General features: G+C 48.7%; 1 protein-coding gene across 1 annotated transcript; it reads left to right on the top strand.

Moving 5' to 3' along the window:
• Positions 1-7,423: 7,423 nt before the first annotated feature.
• Positions 7,424-10,095, top strand: LOC112557550 (transcription factor HES-1-A-like). Its single transcript, XM_025227491.1, has 3 exons — positions 7,424-7,679; positions 7,999-8,094; positions 8,241-10,095. The coding sequence occupies exons 1-3, from the start codon at positions 7,626-7,628 to the stop codon at positions 9,234-9,236; spliced, it is 1,146 nt and encodes a 381-aa protein (XP_025083276.1). The 5' UTR covers positions 7,424-7,625; the 3' UTR covers positions 9,237-10,095.
• Positions 10,096-21,899: the final 11,804 nt, after the last annotated feature.

The raw sequence follows: 21,899 nt of genomic DNA, 5'->3' as shown, positions 1-21,899 counted from the left end.
ACTTGGCAGCCTGTGATCCCACAGACCTCCCTCTCACCTCGTCGTCCAGCTACGTGCTTCAGCCTTGACCTCTGTGCTGTATCGACCTTTACAGGTCAGTGAAAGTAGGGTCAATAGGCGCAGACAACTTTGGCTACGGGTACTGAAGTGGAAGAATAGAGGGGCCGGACCTTCTGTGGTCCCGCACGTGTCTATACCCGAGTGCCGACCCCTGTCTAGTGCTACCTCAGCTGTACTGGTCAAACATGGGAGGGGGGGAGAGGAGCAAGACTGTGTGGCACGGTGGGGAGGGGGTGGGTGGTCACCGTCATCACATTTCCAAAGATGCTGTAGCCGTCTAAGCTGGTCAATTGTCAGGTGCGATGTAACTGCGATTGTTACTACCCCACTTCTTCCATAACAACTTCCCTCATTCTGCACCCCCTGGGGATAAATCCAAACGACAACAAGAAAGGCGTTGTGGTGAGAGGTCGAGGTGTAGGCCGCACACCTACCTTTGAAGTCCTGGCGGCTTGGATCCGCTTCTTTGAATGTTCTCAAAAGTTTCCTGCTGCAGGTTCTAAACCAAGTGTGGACAAGCAGCAGCTGTGAGTCGGTTGCTCGGGACTTGCCGCGCGGTGGGTGGCAAACATAAAGATTTCACTTTTGACCAAACTGGCAGATAATCTTTCTTATGGTAAATTCTTAGACTGTTTGTGTCCATTTTTACTGCCTTTTTTGAAATCATACCTTTATTTACTGCAAAACAGTGAAGATGCGTATACATGTAATGCTGTTCATTTTAACAGCGGAAATGTATAGAAAGTTCTTCTTGCCTGGTCACCCCACAGCAACAGTTGATGTCTTCAGAGAGCAGTTGCATGACAATAAGAACATAAGTAGGTAGACAAGTCGTTGTCACAAGTATAAACACTGACTGGACACAAACAATGGTCGATAGCTGGTGGAAACGACCATGGCAGGATCAGAATCTGCATTAAATTTAAAGGATAAATAATCAAAGGTTAAAGCGTCGGACCAGAAAGGTGGGGAGGAGAAAATGGAGAAAAAAGCACCCATCTGGGTCATAAGGATAAAGGTCACGTGTCGCATACGTCATTCCCGTTAGTACAGGAGCCTGTGATACACAGGAAGCATGCTCGGCACACTTGTCAGTGACTTTAGTGACCGTCACAACACCTGACTTCACCAGCAAGCGCGTGACTGTCACAAGTCATTCACATGTGACAGCACTTGATGTGATTGTGATTGTCAGAACACATTATCTACATTATCCCATGGACGTGTATTTATGGATTGCTGTCTGTCTGCCAAGACCAACGCTTGGCCTCTTGCGAAGTGATCCGCTGTTAGTCTCGGCGAGCCGCAACAAAGAATGTGACTAAACCGAAAATTATGTCGTCTATTGCCTGGTTTTAGCAGTTAACTGGAAAAAATCGTCTGGCAGCAGTCCAGGGATATGCTTGTGATAATCCATTACGGGTCCTTGTCACGTGCCTGTAATATGTGACCACGTGGTTACGATCAAGCGAGTTGTGCAGACCGTTGCCCACGTGGTGCGCGCTTTGCTGAGAACATCTGTGGAGTTGTTTATCCCAACAAACTGTTTTCTCGTCGACTGAGAAATTTGAAGAGTAAAGTAACAATGAAGCTGCTGTCACACCACGCTGACACACGTCACAGTGTGACATGTGACATGAAATAAGACAGTGTCAGTGAGACGACGTGACACAAAGTCGGTGTCAGTGTGGAACGAAGGGAAATAGTCATCGTCGGTATGTCAGATGATTTCGTGACTCACAACTCCATGGCGAGTGGTGTCAGGACAATAATAGCTGTTGCTGTTGTGCGCCGTGAATCAACAATAACAGGCCACGTGAGTGGGAGGGGGTGCTATAACCTCCCCAAAAGGGGGGGGGGACAACCAGTGGGGTAGCAAGATGCTCGGCTTTGGGGGGAAAGGGCAAACTGCACGTTGACAGTGAAGGACGTTCGCACTCGTACACAACGGAAAAAAGGAGGGTACATGAGTGCAGTCAGGCACACACGCGCGCGCACAGTGGTAGCATCACAACACATCTTGCTTTCAGTGTTTAACGACAACAACATTTAACAAGAAACCACACTCGTTGAAAAACGACCCACCTGGTCATTACAGTTTCGTGATATTAAGAAAATAATCATATTAATCATTTGCAAGTCATCTGCCAAAATAAAACGATGCATTTTCTTTGAATTAAAGCATTTTGTAGTAAAGTAACTTTATCCTTTCATGACCTCAAGGGTTAGATATTAAAAAATTAAAAGGACAATCTTAGCTTACTCTGTTACCCTCGTAAATAAAGATTTCTTATTTCTCTGTCTCTCTCTCTCTCCTTTTAATCGCATCTCAAGCATTGGACTGGGAGAGGGGCAGAAAGGTAATCTTGCCCCCTCAGTATTTTTTTTGTATCAGTCATTTGCCTCCCTTGCTTTCTACGCCGCTGTTACCTGCCCCTGATGTTCAGGTAGCTCGCTCTCACAGGTGTTAGTTTTCCTAGACACACAATACACTGGGAAAAGGTCAAGTCAGTCAAAAGTCATTAAGTTCATCTCTTCATTGTAATGGTATACACTGTGTACTTGTACTTACATACTATGGCATGGTTTGGAATATGGATCGACTATGTGAGCAGCTTGATAGTGGGAAGAATAGGACAATGCATAAATGGACAGACGAACGAATGGATGAATACGCGGGAGAAACTCGACTTTACATTTTCCAACAGAAATTAGCTCGGGTTTAGGTGTAAAAATGTATTTCAGGGTAGCGATGTCATCAATATCAGAAAATTAAACATACACCAGTCTTCAGATCATCAAGATCCATTGAGCGATGAATTTTGTTAATGCCGCTAGAGGGCAGTGGAATAAAAGACTTGTAATGCTGAATTCCGACAACTTGTGCAGCAGTAGATTAAACTCAAGACCCCGGCCAACAGTTGGTCTCCTAGGCAACATAAATCTGCAAGTCTGCATCCTGAAGTCACTTGACTCACATCTCCACTCTCCAGCGACCAACTCACTTCATAACTACTACTTCACACCAAACCTGAGTGGCCGCCACTCCACTGTTCCGTTTGATTTATCCGGGCAATTAGCCCATGTTGTTATTGCTGTTAGTATGTATCGTCTCCTTGTCCAGCCATGTCAGCCGTGAGAGAAGCCGCCGTCTGTAGTAGACAGTCCATCAGCAGTACCTCCCACCCACCAGCAACTAGACGCCGATACTCACCAACCTTCGACATGACAAACATTTACAATAAATAGTTCGCACCTACAGGGGTCGTTAAACAAACTCCGAACTGACTGATCTGCTTGGTGACACTCCAGGCTGTGGTTTTGTAACCATCATGGAGTCAAGATGTCTGGTGGGCTGTGCCTCGGCGTCTGGCTGACCGGTCCACAAGGTTACACTACCGCGGGTCCGTCCACTGGTCAGAAAATAATGACTTCATTATCCACCCTCGCCTCTCTTACAGCAGACAGTCCATCTAATCGTCTGTTGACTGTGCGAGGGAACTTATCCCACCAACGATCCTGCTCTCATGCTACAGTACAGGAAGTGACGTCATGTTTGGTGACGCCCATCCGACTGGCCGGTGGTTACATCACAGTCTCGCCTCCTACACCGGCGGCAGCTCTGTGGGCGTTGCTACAAACATCCGGCGTGTGGGGCGAAGCAGACGACACCGGCGCTGAGTCGCAGCCTTGTGTCAACGACGACTCATTGATCGTCCCTGGTGTGAAGTGTACACTCGCCTCTCTGTCACGTGACACCGCATCAGTGGACAACGTGGTCAACAACTGAAATAACTCGGACACACACCGTCAGCCATGCACCTATAATGAAGACGAGAAAATTATAGGAAGAAAAGAATGAATTGAAATTGAGAAAATGTACAAAATCTCGTATGTGTGATTAGGAAAAGTTTTATATACTCAACAACCGGGGTGTTTCTGTCAGTTTGAAGGCGTCAACACTTAGTTTAGCTCTGTGTATCCATGTTTACTTGTTGCCTGTGACTAGCTGCCTGCTTCTTCAAAACATCGCGGACTGAAGTAATCTTATCGGCAGGGACATCTAGCGGACAAACATGTTTGTGTTAGAAAGACAGACAGATGTAAAGAAAGTCATCGGAGAAAAGAAAAAAAAAACAACCGATAAGCACCTTAACACAGAGAAACAGACGCAGAGATAAACGGTCAATAAGAACGACGCACCAACCAAGACACACTCATAGTCCCAGTCCTTCCAACACTTGCCTCACAAAGACCGGCACACGCGCACACACACACACTAATGACTACAGACGAAGATTGACAGGGGAGGGTTGCGGTGTTCAGGTGTACACCGGCGGGCACACTCCCCCAACAGACTTTCCCACGCGTCAGAGGATGGCCAGGTCGTCCGACGCCATCGCAGTTTGCCAAGCGGAACAGGAGTAGGGACCTGCCGATGGAGATCAAAGGACAAATGAGGCCGGTCAGATAAGTCCTCGGGACCCCTCGCCTCAACCTCGGTACGAACAGTCTCATTCACATCGGACTTCCCCCACTCCAAGATGTAGCGGAAGTAACCTTGCCTGTCACTCCCCTCCCCCCTTCACGGGGTTCTGTCCGGCCCCTCCCAGCCGCCACGAGCGACTTGCTGCCGTCGGCCTCAATGAGGAGCACTGAGGGGCGAGAGAGGGGGGGGGCAGGGGAGATAAGAGCGAGTGCTTACTGCCGGGGCTGGAGGGGAGATAATGGATGTGCTCGGAAAGGGAGAGTGATGCGCCCCTAGTGAAGAGCGTCGCTATGGGATGTCACGTGGCTGACCTGCCACGCGCAGTAAATGAGGCACTGCCACGCCACCGCGCGTGCGCCGTTAACCGTGACGTAACGTTGACAGATAAGACAGCGTGAAATCTCCTCCTACGGTGCCTCCGCCGTGTCAGAATTAGACACACTTGACGAACTCTCGTCTGCTAACTTCAACATGCAGACAATCCCTTCCTTCCATGACAGCCCGCTCATGACAGTGCACCACGATTGTCATGACAGTTCACTGTTATTGTCATGACAGTTCACCGCGATTGTCATGACGGTTCACCATGATTGTCATGACAGTTCACTGACTCTTGACATCAAAGTGAAGGAGTAACAAAGTTTATACAACCTTCAGTACTTCGCGTAAGTTTCATTAAGTGAGGAAAGGTTGGGGAGGTTGGTGTCGTCCGACAATCTGACTGAGACACTTGTTCACAGGGATCACCATCGGTGGCTTTTCTTTAGTTCGCTCCAGAATGTGTGTGAAAGAGAGAAGGAAAGAGAGAGAGAGATCAGTTTTGAATAACAGTAAATGAATTTATGACTCACGTGTGTTTGTGTGTTTGTGAGACTTCATTGTGAGACATCAGTGTGTTTGTGAGACTTCACTCATGTAAGTGCCTTGACCCCACCTTTGTTGGAGAGGAGGCAGCTCTATAAATAAAATTATATTATTACAGTTAAACTACAAAGTGATAAAAGCAAGCGGCAAAGTGGAAATCCGTTGCAATGTACCTTTGTTCGTTATAATTCTTTTTTGCACCATAACCCGCTCAATGACCCCGCTATCCACGTGCACACAAACACATTCAGGTCACAGCACACGACACGTCACGCCCACATATTCACACATGTACGTATATCTAAACTGTCTCCACCTCTCTCTTCACCAACCCCCCCTTGCCCTGCTAACTTCACGTTTCCGGAGATGCCGAGAGGGCCAGGTATCCAGCCCACTTGTCTCGCGGTGTCTCGTAACCTCGCCCACGCACGAGGCGAGTTCTCAGACGAAGTGCTGATCCTCTGCGAGAAGACAAGCTGATACGACGACGATTAATAGAAGAAGTCAAGTGGCAGTGCGGCGAGATAGTGCGATAAGCGCCCCCGACAGATAGCGACGATAACCCCCCGATAATGAGTCTCTACAGTTGCAGGAAGTAATTGCTCGTGACAAAAATGACTTGGCAGACGACTAGGAAGAGGAGAGAGCCGGCGAGATGACTGACACGCTTAACATGGGCACGTGCGCACACAGACACACGCACAAGCACACACACATGCCGGTGGTTAGTCCTCGTTACTCCTCGAGCAGCATAGGGCCGCAACACATCTATATATATATAACAGAACACAAATACTACAACACAACAGAAAGAAACTGAGTTTTTTGTAGAGGAACCGAGAAATGAAAGAGTATACAAAAATTATATGTAATGAATACCAATATAAAGCAATGTTGCCATAGAAACTGCTCATGAACTACATTGTTGTATTTGGAACAACATTAACCAGAGGACACACAGTGTATGACAGTTCTGACAGTGGATGACAGTTATGACAGTCCTACGCCTCCTCAGCTTCACTCAATATTTCTCACGTGCACCAGATTCCGGACGTACGAGAGTTCCGAGCAGTGCACGTGTGTCACGTGCCCACACCGACTGCGACCACCTGTTTCTACACTCGTACGCGTGAACGCGAAGATGCTGAAAGATGGGACGATGTGGGCTGGTCGTCACGTCACTGAAACATTGGCAATGATTGTCAAACTGGTCATAAGGCCAGTTCAAAGTGCTGTTGAAAGCTAGATGAGCTTCTTGACCAACAAGCTGACCTCACTCAGCATAACTTGACCGCAACGTGCGACATCTTTCCTCGCCAGGAGGAGAGGAAGTACCCACAACCTCCACCAGAATAATTTGATCATAGGAAAGTCTCTCTCGCCACTTCAGCAGCCATTGCACCCAACAGTCTGTGAAGAGCCCAATTCCAACAAGTGTTAAACGGGCCAAGACACAACACCTTGCTGCGCCCTTTGACCCCTGCTCGTGCCGTGGCTGACTGGGGCGACAAGGGAGCAGAGTTTCCCACGCTTGGCCACAAAAGTGGCCGCATACCTCAAGCCACGAGTCGCCCGGAGGGGTGGCGGAGCAGGAGGAGGCGCGGAGAGTGGGGTGGAGGAGTAAGGGTACCTGGTGGAGGGTATGGGGTGCCCGGGGTGAAAGGTGACAGCCTAAGCTCGGCGCGGGTCGGGCACACATTCGGCCTTTGTGCGGTGGAATGCCTTATCTCGCCCCGTGTTGACACAACTGGTGGAGCCGGAGCGAGCGCGGAGCGAGGGGCGGAGTTTTCCCACACTGCGCGAGGCCCGTCACGTCACGCCGCTGGCACGTGCGTGTGTTTATCTGCCAGCCGCCCGCCGCCCGTGATTGACGCATCAGCCACGAGCGCAGCTGGCCTGCAGCCAACCAGCGGCCACGCGGCGCAAGCCACTTAGCATCCCGCCCTCCCATTGGTCAGCGGCCTCGACATCAAACCGTGGGAACGAGAGTCCGTCAGACTTCACACAGCTTCGGGCGGCGTGCGTCACGCCGTATAAATGGCGCGTGTTGACATTGCCTCGGCATTCGCTCGGGCTCGCAGCAACAAGTAGTCTGTCTCTTCATTCCTTCGCTCTCGATTCCTTCATCTACCTGTTGATCAGTGCGTGCATTGACATCAAAACATCGACTTTGGGAATTGTTCATTCAATCTCGTGTGGACTATAAACAACAATGGCTGACACAGCTGTCGCATCGCCCATGAAAATAGACCTCAATAATCGAAAGGTAAGTAACGGACTCGGTGTAGACCTGTATTGATCTGTGGTTGACACTTAAACATGGAGACATAACATTGTTTATTTTCTTTCATGAGCGAAGGGACTTAAGTAAATGTGTAAACACATGTACATGTACTTCACACCCACCACCCCCATCCCAAGAGAGAAAAGTTGTGGGAGAGTTTTGGTTGATTTATTTATGTCAACAGCTTTCCTATGTAGTCTGTAATTTAAAGTAAAGAGTAATGGAGCAACAGCTTTTAGGAGATGAAGAATGTTTTATGTAATAGATGAACAGCAGTTTATTGTCATCCTGTCTTTTGCAGAACAAGAAGCCACTGATGGAGAAGCGGAGACGAGCTCGCATCAACAGCTGCCTGTCTCAGCTGAAGAGTCTGGTGCTGCAAGCCATTAAAAAAGATGTGAGTAGTGTGTGTGGTGACTGACAAACATTCAAATACGTGAATTTACATTTCAGCTAGTGTTTATATCATTTTCATTCTTTCCTCACATTTTAGACAGATGATATTGTCTGGAACTGATAGAAGATGTTCTCCTATACTTGCAGAGCTCACAGTTTTCGAAACTCGAGAAAGCCGACATCCTGGAACTGACCGTGAAGCACTTGCGGGCCCTCCAGCGTCAGCAGGCAGCGGGTGCCATGACCTCTGACCCCTCCGTCGTGAGCAAGTACCGGGCCGGCTTCAACGAATGCGCCAAAGAGGTCATCCGGTACATGAGCTCTGTGCGTGACGTCAGCGACGAGATCAAAGACAGGGTGGTCGGTCACTTGGCCGGCTGCCTACAGGTGGTCAACCACATGACGCCCCCGCACTCCGAGGCCATGGCTGCCCCTCACCCCCACTGCCTGAAGCCGCTGCACGTGCACATACCGCAGCAGCAGCCGCTGACCGCAGCCATGCCCGCCCCCGCACTGCTGGTGCCCCAGGGGGTCCTCCCAGCCGCTCTCAGTCTCACTCCCTCCTCCATCAGCTCAACCTCCTCATCACCTCCTCTGTCCTCCTCTCCCGGTACGCAGACTCTGTCGCCGGTCACCGCCGTGTCCCTCCCGGCAGCCATACAGACCGCCGCCACCATGGTGCCCTCGTCAACGGCCACAACCTCGCACACGGGTCTTCCGGGTCACATCTCGGGTGCCTTCAAGATCGTGCCCAGCTCGTCTTGCCCTGCCGGGGCCGTCGCCCTGTACCTCGGAGGTCCCAGCGCGGGTGGCCGGACGGGTGACTTAGGTGTGGACGCCGTGCCCGTGTATTCTCTCCCCTTGCCCCAGGTCGACGGTGCCGTCACAGCCTTCGTCCCGCCCGTGACATCAGCGCAGGCCATCCCCGCTCATCACGTGACGTCACACCAGCTCACGCACGTCACCAACACTCTGTCGTCGTCGGTGAAACAGGAATACCTGTCATGCGCAGTCGACCTGCGCCAGCACAGCAAAGTGATGAAGCCGATCTCCATGGACGTGGACCGCAGCCCGCTGCCCGTCAGTCTCGGTCACTGCACTCAGGCCTCGCTGTCCGACGAGAAGCTATGGCGACCCTGGTGACGTCATGTTGGTGTCCCTCAGACATTCTGGACGATGTTAACACGTGTGTGACTTTGAAAAAATGGGCGGGGGTACCTTTGTCACGTGATCAAACTTTCTTCATTGACTCGCCAGTCTTCCTGGCTGTTGGCTGGATAACTGTTACCATAGCAACAAAGCATTCCTGCGGTCATAGGCCTCGACAATCCAACACTAAAAAACAGATTGACACTTTGAAGTGTTTTCGCTCATTATTGTTCGAGATGTGACTGACACTGACTTGGCACTTGTCTCACAGCATAGAGACATGTCATGGCAAGATGGCGTTGGTGATGATCTGTTAGAGTTGACATTTATTTTCTGTCGGCAGCACTCGTCTCCTTATCTGACTGCTCACTGCAAAAATCACTTCAGTGACTAAGGAATGTTGACTTGTGTGTGGGTGAGGTGGGTACATGTCAACAGAGGCGTACATACCATTGTTGCCCCTCCCCACCCCCACCGAGTGATAACAAGTGACCTTTGTACACGTGACTGCATGTCGCCCTCGAGCTTGGGACCAATCAAGCCTTATTGCTGCTACATTTACAGTTGTTACAGTTGTTACAGCCTTGGTGTGAGTTGTGTGGTTGTTTGCGTGTTGAGAGTGTAGGAGTGTATCCTGTGGTGTAAGTCAGTGAGTGTATCCTGTGGTGTGAGTGTATCCTGTGATACAAAGTGTATCAAAGTGCTATTTGGCGAGCGCGTGATGTGTGTGGCTGGTGTGAGCGAAGATCGGCACGCATGAACTATGAACTGCACGTGCCTTGCTGACAAAATGTTTACATTGTTATGTTTCAAGAAAAATTCTATGAAATACAAATGAAAAGTACAAATCTAACCCTGGTGTTAGCGTGCTTGTTGAGCACGTGTGTGTGTGTGAGGGTTGATGGGATACTTGTTAACCGACTGGCTTTAGGTAGCTTGCATGCCCCACCCCTCAATGCACATGCATTTCTCCCGCGGCATACTACAATCCTCACTCCATCTTCCCGTGGACAAAATAACACAAAATTGTTTGAATTCTATCGAGTCCTCAAGAACGGGAGGGGAGCTAATTAAAGGTGGGCGGACACATTCGTCAACTGATCGAGGACCGCTTGGTGGTTTTATGCTTTGGCTGGAGGGGCTCTTGCACCCAGGGACTTTTATTTTATAATCCATGTGATATGTGACCCGATGTCCCTCTGTCTCTCTCTCTGACACACATGCTCTTGCTGTCCCCCTCCCTCCTTGCCTTCAGTCAGCATCAATCATGGCGGCAGACATGGCGAGTAGAAGTCCAGCTGATGACAGTTCTGTCCGTCTACTGCACATCATGTCGATCATGCTTGTGACTCGTCACATCAGGTTTGTCACACATGGGTTGGGGCTACTGACAAACCAGCAAATCACTACTGGCAAGCTAACAGTAAACACCATGTTTACTAGTCAACACCGTTGTCGTTGATTACCGGCAAAGTCTTACAGTCTAACCAAGGGCAGACAACCAATGTGAACAGAGCCGACGCCATCGTCATTAGAGGAAGTCGTCAGATCCACTATCAAATCATCGTCATTAGAGGTAGTCGTTAGATATGGGGGTTGATGTACCCGAGCCGCGGCTGTGAAGGGGACCCGGCCTTGATCAATGGAATTTTTTTTCTTTTCTTTTTCTTTTGAAGAAAGGTTGAGATAACATTCCTCATTCTGGGGATTTTTTTTTCTCTTTGGAGCGGGGTGCTACAACTTTAACCTTTAACCTCAGTCTTCCGTATTCACTAACCTCTCACGTGTAAACGACTCCATGTTGAAGTGATGATGTCAATCCTAGTGCACGTGTCCTAATGTTAGCGGTCTATAGTATGTTACTGAAGGAAATGTAGATACTGACAATGGCGTTGTCAACAAATTATTTACATTATTGTGTACTGGGCAAATGACTGACCGTTACAATTACAAGGGGCCAGGAGAGGTCTTCTGCCCCGGGGCCCTGGTCTGGTCAGACCTGACATCCAATCATCGTCATCAGAGCCAGCAGAGTCCAACCCAATGACGTCAATTCATTGTCATCGGAGCCACGTGAGTCATATCTGCTGACGTCAGTTTGGAACACGATCAGTGGTAGTGTCACCAACCCGTGGTCACGTGTTTAGCTGATGGACTCAGTGACACGTAAACAGTGGTCACGAGGGCAGACATGGTCACATGACCAGTGTAAGCAGCACGAGGCGGGGATGTGTGTGTCGGTGACGGCATGTTCACGACAGCAAATGGCGGCCTGTCATAAATACATGGAACAGTGGAGACTTGAGGTCTGGGTTTGTAGGTTCCAGGTGTCAGCCTACCACCAAACGTTCACTTACATGCTGACGTCGATGATATGTTTGTCAGCAACTTGGTGGAACTAAAAAATATATCAAAAAGAAAACAACAACAAAACTAGCAATCTGCATTGACGTCAATGAGCTCGGCAGTAAAGAAAACCTGTGACATGTCTGGCATTAGTACAAGTATCAGTTCACAGTGAGTGGATAATGAGCCTCACGTCTGATTACAGCCCGCAGTCAAGTCACAGTTAGGTCACAGTTAGGTCACAGTCAAGTCACAGTTAGGTCACAGTCAAGACACAGTTAGGTCACAGTCAAGACACAGTTAATTTAAAGTCAAACCACAGCTGCAGATGAACACACGTGACTTGGAGGTCTCAGCACGAGGTCACCACAGCCCAACAGCAGTATAGTGATTGTATGGAGACAGACAACAGACAGACATTCTGACACAAAATCCCGGATTCGTCTTGCAGACGGCCGAGGGAGGGCTGTAGGAGCCCCTGTCGGAAGTTGCTGAGGCTGTGGCGGCTGTTGTTGTCTTGGAGACGCTGTGACGTGGACAGCCTGTGCCCATGTGACCTTGTGACCTATGTCTCACATCATGTCTCTCCCCTACTTCAGTCAAAATGGGAAACAAGAAACTTATTGCTCACAAACACTCCCCACCTCCTCCAATCAAACAACCAATTTTTTTCTTGGAAGTGTTTAGACGCAACTAATAAACGATTTTTTAAAAAATTGACAAAATAATCAGTCTGGCTGTATACCTGGCTGCTCGAATTTACACATTGATAGTAATTATATCTCAGATACTTGATGTCATTGTGTGTCTCCGATGGGAAATCGTCCTAAGGGGACAATATAGCAACTACAGACAGTGTTCCGCCATGTGTGTGGTGTGTGTGTGAGTGTGAAAGTTGAGAGTCATCTGTAAACGAAATAAACAGCAGGTTACAATAATCTCATCAGCTGACAAACACACACACACTCACTCACACTCTCACTCTCACACATTCACACACTCATACTCACACTCACGCCTGTCTGTCCATTTTTTTTGGAGAGCGCCGTCTGCTAAGTCGTTCATCCACAACCATTTCCCTCTATTTTCTGAATATGGTATCGTCCTATATCCTCTACATGTCTAGTCCGAGGACGATACTATTTCAAACATGGGGGCCGAGGTCGACCGGCGGACACGCAGTCAGCGCCTCGTTGTGGCCTGCAGTTCACGCAGTTCTGATGATGACGGCGATAACAGAGAACAGCGGCGCGTTTTGTTTTCACTCGTGCTTCTCTCCTCAGCCTCGTGAGTCTATCCCCGACCTTTATCATCGGGGTTATGCTAATCTATGGCTGAACACGCGCTTAGTTTATATATCTCCCCTCGCCAACAGCAAAAGTATGTTGCCACTAGCGGCGAAATCGTGGATTCTGATAATCATCTCATCTCTCTCCTTTTTTTATTTTTTCCTTTTGCGAGATGTCTGTGATTAAGGCTTGACTAAATTACGGGGGCCGCTAAAACATGTTCACACGAGAAACAGGATTTATTTATTTTTTTTTTTATATTTTTTTTTTAAAGAAAATAAGATTTCATTCCGCATGTTCTTCCCACACCCCACACCATATCTCACCCGAGGATGAAGCTGTTGAAGGTGTGGGACTGCCTGCATATGACATGTATCTACTCCTAGACACTAGTCTACATGTATACACAACTTGCCTGACACCAGGGTAGAGCGGATTTCCGGGTAGTCACAGCATCATCCGGAGGTCGCCATACTGAGTAGTGATAACTGAGTGAGTTCATATAGCGCGCTTTCCTACTAAACAACACACTCACTGCGCTATACGTGGAAGGGCAAACATACAAAGATGGACACAACATTCACATAACATGCAGACACCACTCAGAACATGTCAACAAACAGAAACACATATACAGACATAAAACACAAAGCAGAAAACAGACAAAGCATGCCGGGACAGCGCAGCATCAAGAACTTTCAGTTGCCAGCAATATAAAGTCTGGTGGAGGGTAAAATGTTTCTCATGGAGGTAAAGTTGACAGCAAGATGATGCTTCACAGTCTGGATGGATACTCAGCCCCTTTCGTTCTCGAGATACACACCTACATCAACTACATCACCATCAACTCGTCTACATACACATTGTACTTATATAATATTCCCAACTGTCTCACTGAGCACTGACACTGTACACAAAGCATCGTAGGTCAGTGTCCGTGCATGGCGGTTTATAGGCTTGTATCTCGAGAACAAAAGTGTCTTTACCCATATTCTTAAAAAATAATATCTTTGAGACTTGCCCGATGGATAGTAAAAGTTACACCCCGCTATAATTAAAAAAATTGTAGGGAAGGAAAAGAGCGACAGCGGTGAGCACTGACCTCACACATGACCCCAAGATAGACGCCATCACTGTAACTGTAACTGTAACTGTAACTGTAACTGTAACTGTAACACCTCAATGTCCAGCGACTGAACGCTTGGGGCACTTTATTTATTTGTTTACAGATGACAGGGAAGCTTTCAAACAAGGATCTTCTACCTCAAAGTTGAGCTCACTGATCACACGGGTAGGAACCTTCCCTGTCACACCACCACCACCACCACCGCCAACAACCCACTGTTAATGTTGAGACTATCCACCTCCACGTCATGCCAGGTAGATGACCTCTTGCTTCTATCAACTCGCAGCTGATTTTATTTGTCAGATTTTAACTGTCGGTATGACAGTCGGAGACTGGGTGGGAATCAGTGACACTTGTCAGGCGGCATACCAACCTGTTATTCACTCCCCTTTTCCTCGCTCTCTTCTCTAGTGCCCTCCCTTTCTTCCTCCCTCCCATTGTGTGGGTGTGTTGGAGGGTATTCAGGTGAGCTCGCTCATGTCTCGTGTCACGCAATACCCAACTTGGACTGTAGAACAGGGTGGATGTCACTAAGAACATAAGCTTACGATCCGTCGTCACCCCAAGAGAACAATGTCCAGGTTGACGGGTACGTCAGTAGGTAATACGTGTACATGTACATGGAGACACAAACTAGTGACAGCAGCACGTCGTAATGATCACAAGTGATAACAAGATTAGATGTGACGGGTGCTAGTCATCCTCAGACCTAACTGCTCTTGTGCAATACCAGCCAACGTTTGAGCAAGTCTGTTAACAGTTTATATTAACTGTTATTATTTTTTAAGTTGTCAAACGTTCGTCCCACAGCATCCTCAGCGACGTGTCCTCGCCACGCAAGACTGTTGGGAAAGCCTCCGCCAGGTGAGCGTCAACTGCCTGGCGAGTCGGAGTGTCCGTGGTGGTGTCATCGTTGCATTTTATCGTCGTTGCAGTCTGATGATCAAATGTTTCAGTTGGGCTACACACCCAATCCTCCCCTCCTCCCCACTCCCACACCAGTCCAAGCCCAGTGCCTCCGCGGTGACGCTGAGGGAGGAACAGCGGGCGCGTGGTGAGGAAGGGGAAGATGCAGCCTGCACGCGCTGGGGCTGGTGTTTATTCTTTGTTCGCCCTCGCGCACCGTCAGCACCTTGATGACTTTGCCGACTGGCGGCCAACGGTTCTCACGCTTAGACGAGCTGTGAAGTCCTTGACAGTCACGTGGTATGCTGGACGTGACAGTCACGTGGTATGCTGGACGTGACAGTCACGTGGTATGCAGGACGTGACAGTCTTGTCGGCTTGTCTCATGACATGTACCCGACTGTACAATGAATATCGGACAGTGTACTGCAGTCATCGTTCTCAGCGTACAGAAGCCGACTAGCAGTGTGTATGGTCGAGTGGACAACGAGAAACATGAAAGACATGAAGATAAAGAAAGGAGAGACTGAGACTGAGGGACAGAGACTGGGTAAGGAGAGGATTCAATGAAATGGTCTGTCAGACAGGCGACTGCAGGCGTGACGTTTCTCCTGGTCCGACAGGTGTTGTACGGAGACAGAAGGAAGTGGATGGAGAACCCGAATGTTTGAACAGGTTCTTACCCTCGAGGTTCTGCAGGCCTCCGTGGCACAATTAAGTTCATTGTCAACAAAAAGCCAAAGTTATTTATAGTTATGGAGATTCCTTGACTGAGCAGTAAAGCTTTCTTTACAAGAAACTGAGATTTACCTGGTCTGTTTGCTAAGTGCAAACAAGCACACAAACACACAGAAAGTCGGCTCTTGACTGTCACGTGGTGTTCTGTAGGTAACGAAGGGACAGATGAACACAGAAAGAAACAAACATGCAAATACACGGACAGAGAGAGAAGTACTAAGACGGTTTTTTTCTGTGGGAAAGTGCTTGCACTTAAAGGTGATTTCGCTCTATGCGCGGAGAAAACTGGAGTACCTATAGAAAACCCTCGACAACCAAGAGTCCCCAGACGAGATCTGAACCCAGGACCTTTCACTGCAGCTGTGATTACGACACTACCGAGCGCCCTACAAGAAGGGGATGGCGACAGGAACTCATTATACGACAAGTCAGCAGTTATGTCAGATAAGAAATGTTATACTGATGCCGCACACAGGACGAGAAAGAACAGGGTGCAAGACCAGTTCCGAAGCCCGAATCCTTACGATTTTGGTGAGTGACGCAGTGGCGTCCACCGAGAGACAAACAAGTGCGCGCGCATGCGCTCTAACTCGCAGAGGAGTCGGTGCTGGTCATGGCATGCAGCGTCTGTGCAGTCTCTGTCTGACCTCCAGTCTGTGTCTGACCAGTTTCCCAAGCACTAGGCGCACCACCTGACATCGATTTTCAACCTCCGGTCAGCCGTTTGACTAGTCTGGCGAGTTGCCTGCCCTAACGCCGACACCACTCCCCTCCACCCCATTCCCCTCGCACCCCTCGCTGTCAGGGTACAGGTAGGTTGGTGGTGGAAACGCAAGACGATTAGGGACCCCGTCCTTCCCTACTGAATGAGAAATAGGTGGAGAGGGAGGGGGCGCTCAATCAGGTTGGGGGGGAGACATCGAAACTGAGGAGCTGGGCGCTCGGCGGTGGGAAAATTCCTGGCGAGGAGAAGAGGTCTTTCAAATGGGGCTTGTACCCAACAGGTGGTGATGTGCTTCCTCCTTTCTTGCTGCTCACTGGCGCACGACCTTCGCCAGTTCCCAGGCTCCCCTACCCTGGAGAGGGTGGGTGGGTGGAGAGGGGGGAGGCGTGAAGGGCAAGTGGCGGCAGCGGCGCGGTGGGGGCTGGTGGTGGGTGGGTAGCGGGGGAGGACGAGGAGCAGGAGGGGTCAGGTGTGACTTGTCGCAGAACATGGTGACAGCAAAGGTTGAGCAGTCCTTGGCGATAGGGTAAAGGTGGGGGGTGAGGGTGCTGATGGTGCGCCTGGTGCTGGTGTCGATTTACAGACTGGGAGAAGTGGCCAGCCTGACCAGTGACGTGTGTGTGGGCTGGAGGTAGCTCGCGCATGCGGGGTGGGGAGGGCTGGAGGAGTAGGTATCAGGGAGCTCTGAAGACGTCTGTAGGGTTTCTATTTTCGCACTACGTCAGACCCATCGTTGTTACTGTCCTCACTTATCTCGCTGTTTGTCATCACAGTACCGTGAGAACGGTAAACCCTGATCACAGAGCTACATGGCATCAACAGAGCTACATGTACATGCCATCAACAGCTACATGCCAACAACAGAGCTACATTACATGCCAACAACAGAGCTACATGTACATGCCATCAACAGAGCTACATTAAATGCCAACAACAGTCGGCGCAGGCTGTGGGTGCAGTGCTAAGACATTAAATTATCATAAAGACAACATGAATTACTTTTTTAACAAACACAACAAAACAAACGAATAAAAACGCCGAATCGCAACTAAGCTGAAAACGAAAACTCGTGACATTTTACTTCACCATTCAGATATCATGTCACTGTCATGTCTCTAAATCGCATTCACTCAATAACTGAACTCAAACAGGTTCGTGTCTCGTCTAGAAGCCGAGTTCACTAACGGAGAAAGTGCTTGGCGCTGACGTCAGCTCGGGAAGAGTGCTCTTGGCTCCCAGTTCTCAAATTTCTCCACATAACAATTTTTTTTGTTTGTGCTTTTTATATTGGCGTCTTTCATTTCTTTTGCACGTTCTCTCTTCTGTCTTTTGCCTTCTACAAAACATTGCCGACGTCTGCTGCTACAACCGTGCTGCGCCTCCCCGTGACATCACCAGGTCCTCTTTCTTCACATCTCGACCTCCTCCCAGTCTGTCATTGCAATTTTTACGAACCTTCCCCCCCAACCCCAACCTTTAAAGACGACAATTTGAGATGCATCTACAGGTGACCTCAGCAACAGCTTATTTATAATCCTATTCACGTTGTCAACAGAGACGACTTGAGTTCAGTTTCAATGCCGATGTGGCGATGTTGTTTACTCCTCAGATGATCGTGCTACAGTGAGGGAGGGGGTGTTACAGGGTGGGGGTAGCGATTAGTGGGGTGGGGAGGCTGTCTCAGTAGCGGATCACGGGTATCAGGCCTGAACAACAGAGTGACTAAGGGAGGTGAAGGGGAGGAGAGCGCGCTTTCCCACACAAGCAGGAGGACTTGATGATGACAAGCAGATGGTCAAGAACTAGTCTGACGAGTCTGCAGAGAAGATTTCATCCAGTCACCTACACCCGACAGATTTATTTTCAGTTTTGTTGTACTGGCGACAATCCCTCGTGGTTGTTTGTCTGTTCCACATGTTAGACACTCGATGGTTCGAGAACACAGCTGCCATCTCGCCCTCACTGCCATCTCGCCCTCACTGGCAGTTACAAAGAGCAAAGATGTTCCTCGACTATTCCAACGTCCAAACTCGATGCCGAGGTTTGATGGGTTTCGTATCCAGCTGTTATTTTCTCGTATAATCTACATTTTGCTTAACTCTCCGGTTTCTTGTTCATCCGCCGCGAAGCTGTTTTGTTGTAATGAACTCACAAAGTTCATCAGTTCCTGTGCCTCACAAAGTTAGAAACTAGTGAACGTTGATCACGTGTCCTGTTAGTACTTTGCGACCGTTAATAAATAAAAGTCAAAGTTGGCAGCTTATGTGACAGGGAAGTATGTTCCCCTCGTCATGATTTCACATGCTCGAGACAGTTCAGAATCCCCTTCTCGCACGTGAACTGCGTGACCCCGCACCGTAGTCTAAGACTCCCAGGGTACCTTGGAGGGCGGTCGACGCCAGGGTGGTCAGAGGAAGAACTGGCTTGTAAACAGGAAGTGGACTGGTCATCTTGTGCACGACCACGAACTCAAGACAGACAAGTGACGGACCTTGTCAGCCTGTCCACTTATCCCAGTAAAGGGAGCAACTTATGAACCCTTGTGAAGCATGACATCACGGACCGTGACTATGGTTCCAACATTACACCATTCACTGGGCCGTTTAGGGGAGAAGAAATCAGTCTTACTGACACACCAGCAAAAGCGGAGCAGCATAACCGTTCGTCAACTGGTAGCAAAGGATGAGGAGAGACCACAGAACTCAGAGAAACCCTCCGGACAACCAACCCTGCCACATCCAGTGTGTCCCGAGGCGAGATCTGAACCCAGACTTTGACATCTTCACTTTACTGGTGACAAGCACTGCAGTACCAGTGCACAGGTTGTGGAGGTATAAACTTTCCACCCCGAAGAAATGTGAATTGTGTGTTTATTTATTTGGTTTTTGATTTTCCTGAGTTCGAGTCCGCGGCGCAGACACTTCCTGGGCTGCTGTAGCTGTAGCTGTGACACGGAGCGCGACAACCGCTGTCTCCCTCCCCTCTACTCACCTCCATCCCTGCCCACTGCAGCCTCACCCCATCCCCGACTTTCGCCCTGTGGTCTCTCCCCTCCCCCCCCCCCCGTGTGAAGGTCGGGAGCCGACTGCTGCACCCCAACCCTTGTGCAGGCCCGGTTCTACCTATTAGGCGAACTAGGCAATCGCCTAGGGCGCAGAGACCGAGGGGGGCGGAAAAAATGGCCTGCTGTTTTTTTTTTTAATGAATAATTTTAGGGAAAAAATTTCATTTTCACAAAATGATATTAGCAGGACACTTTTCCTCTGCTTGTAGACTGACCACCACGCTAGTTTCTCAGTACATGTATGACAGGAAAACCCCCACTATCGCATTATCCCAGGGCGCACTTGCAGTGACCACAGCTAACCGGCAGGCAAGTAGAGGGCGGGGAAGGGCGCTGAGAGGGGCTGGGAAGGGCGGCGTTGGTGGAAGGCACCTTTTCCTCAGCTTGTAGGTTGACTTCACCACCGAGTTTCTCAGTTCATGTAGTGATGTAGTACAGGAAAACCCATTATTACAGGGCGCACTTGAAGTGATCAGCTAACCAGCGGGGAAGAAGAGGGCGGAGGGCGCCGAGGATAGACAGCGGAGGGGCGGGTTGGTGGATGGGGCCTGGTCAGTGCGGACCCCTAGGATGGAGTGGACCACATTCCACTAATACCAAGCTCACCTTTCTTTCCTCTATCTTACTATTGAAGAGGTTCCACACTTATGCATTGAAAACACTGCAGCTGATATCAGGGACAACAACACTGACTTGAGTTTGCTACGCGAGTTTCTCTGTGGTTATGACAACTGTTTTATGCTCAGTATTGTTTACACTTACGAACTTTCAACCCGAAGGAACTTAGCTAATGTCACCAATGCGTTCTTAGTTAATAAGAGTATGAAAGTCTTTCGCAGACAAACATCAAGGTAGAGCCATTTGAAGTTTATAGCATATCTATTTACTGACACTGATGGCCTATAGTCTTGTACTTACTGTTGTGACTCATGGTCGTGAATATTTAACTTTCTTATTAATTATTAAATTTCTGTTCGATTGGTATATTACGCTTAATTTAGTTGTCAAATTGTAATGTTTATTTTTATTATCTAAGAGTGCATCTGTTTGTCTACAGTTTGAATGGATAGCTTGTTGTTATGCTCCATTGACAGAATATTTGAAATTGGTTATTAAGAGATAATGCGTACTAAGACCTACAGTAAGGTGACCAGACGTCCCGCATTTGGCCTCGTGTCCCGCCTGAATATCGGGCGGGACGCCCAATGTCCCGCTTTCTGGCTTTCTGGCAAGTCCATCAAATGTCCCTGTTGTCTTTAAAAATCACTTTTTTCGGCGTTTTTTGACGGTGACGACACCATCATCGGCACGTGTCCCGCTTTCGCCCCCGAAACGTCTGGTCACCTTACCTACAGTCTATATACTTCTCTTGTTTTCAACAAACCCTATGCTGGACACCACGCAGTGTTGATCACTGGACTGTGTTTGGGGAGCTGACACCATGATTTACAACTTTGCATTGTTAGTGTCCAGAAGACTCTCTCTTGACAGACTCTCTCATTGCCCGCCCACCTGTGACTCGCTGTGAGGTGTGACTTTGGATGGGAACAAAGTAGCTGCTATCAGGGTGGTCTAGAGGCTGGAAGCTGTGATAGCTTGAGTTTTAGACCACACAGCAAAATAAGACCAGAGCAGGGTGCTACACATTTCTTGTCTCCATCAGTGTGCACTCCATAAAGCCTTTTACACGAGTGTTTGAAATGCCATACTCATAAGTGTAGGTCTGATTTGGGAGGCATGCAATATCCGTGTGTGTTTGATGCACGCCTGCAATTGAAAAACAGACGTACCTTTTCTTGACAAAAAGTAGTTCTTACTTATAAGTTATTAATCAAATCTGACAGCAAATTCTCGAAAAAGATTTAATTTTAATAAGCCATTCTTTGACACTTCTGGGTTCTAATGCCTCTGGTCGTAATGAGTTCTTTCAGAAAACCACTTTTCTACTATTTTTAAGCATCAAACATGTAGTCAGTTCGGTTTTACTTGTTAGTTCATCTGTAAGATGAGAAAGAAGAGAACGATTAAAAGCACTTGCCGATGGAGGTGCTATAGGTGGACAGGCCCACAGGTAGCGATAAATCTGTCACAGTTAATGACCAGTCCGATCAGACTAGAAGACTGGACAAAGAAGGTGGTGCGATGTTACTTGATAGTTGTCGTGAGATGAGAAAGAGAGAGGAGAGAAAGATTGAAAGGACCTCAGTGGGGTGGTGGAGAAGGGTAGAGATAAATCTCTACCACTGTAAAGAAAGTCAGATCACATTACCAGGGCTGGACAGCCAGAGACTGGGGAAGAGGTAGTTTGAACTTTGAACTTAAAACCCACAGGACGACGTCAAAACCTCACTTTTCTGAGCGGCTGCAGACATCTCGTGCTGCTGTTTGAATTTACTTTGTAATCGTCTGTTCGGGTGCTTGGAGCTATCATCCTTCCACAGCTGAGTCAGTAAACTAAAGGTTG

This window comes from Pomacea canaliculata, linkage group LG2 (genome assembly GCF_003073045.1).
Source record: "Pomacea canaliculata isolate SZHN2017 linkage group LG2, ASM307304v1, whole genome shotgun sequence".
Classification (NCBI taxonomy): domain Eukaryota; kingdom Metazoa; phylum Mollusca; class Gastropoda; order Architaenioglossa; family Ampullariidae; genus Pomacea; species Pomacea canaliculata.
The sequence above is the reverse complement of the archived record's forward strand: the minus strand, read 5'-3'. Positions and strand labels throughout refer to the sequence as shown.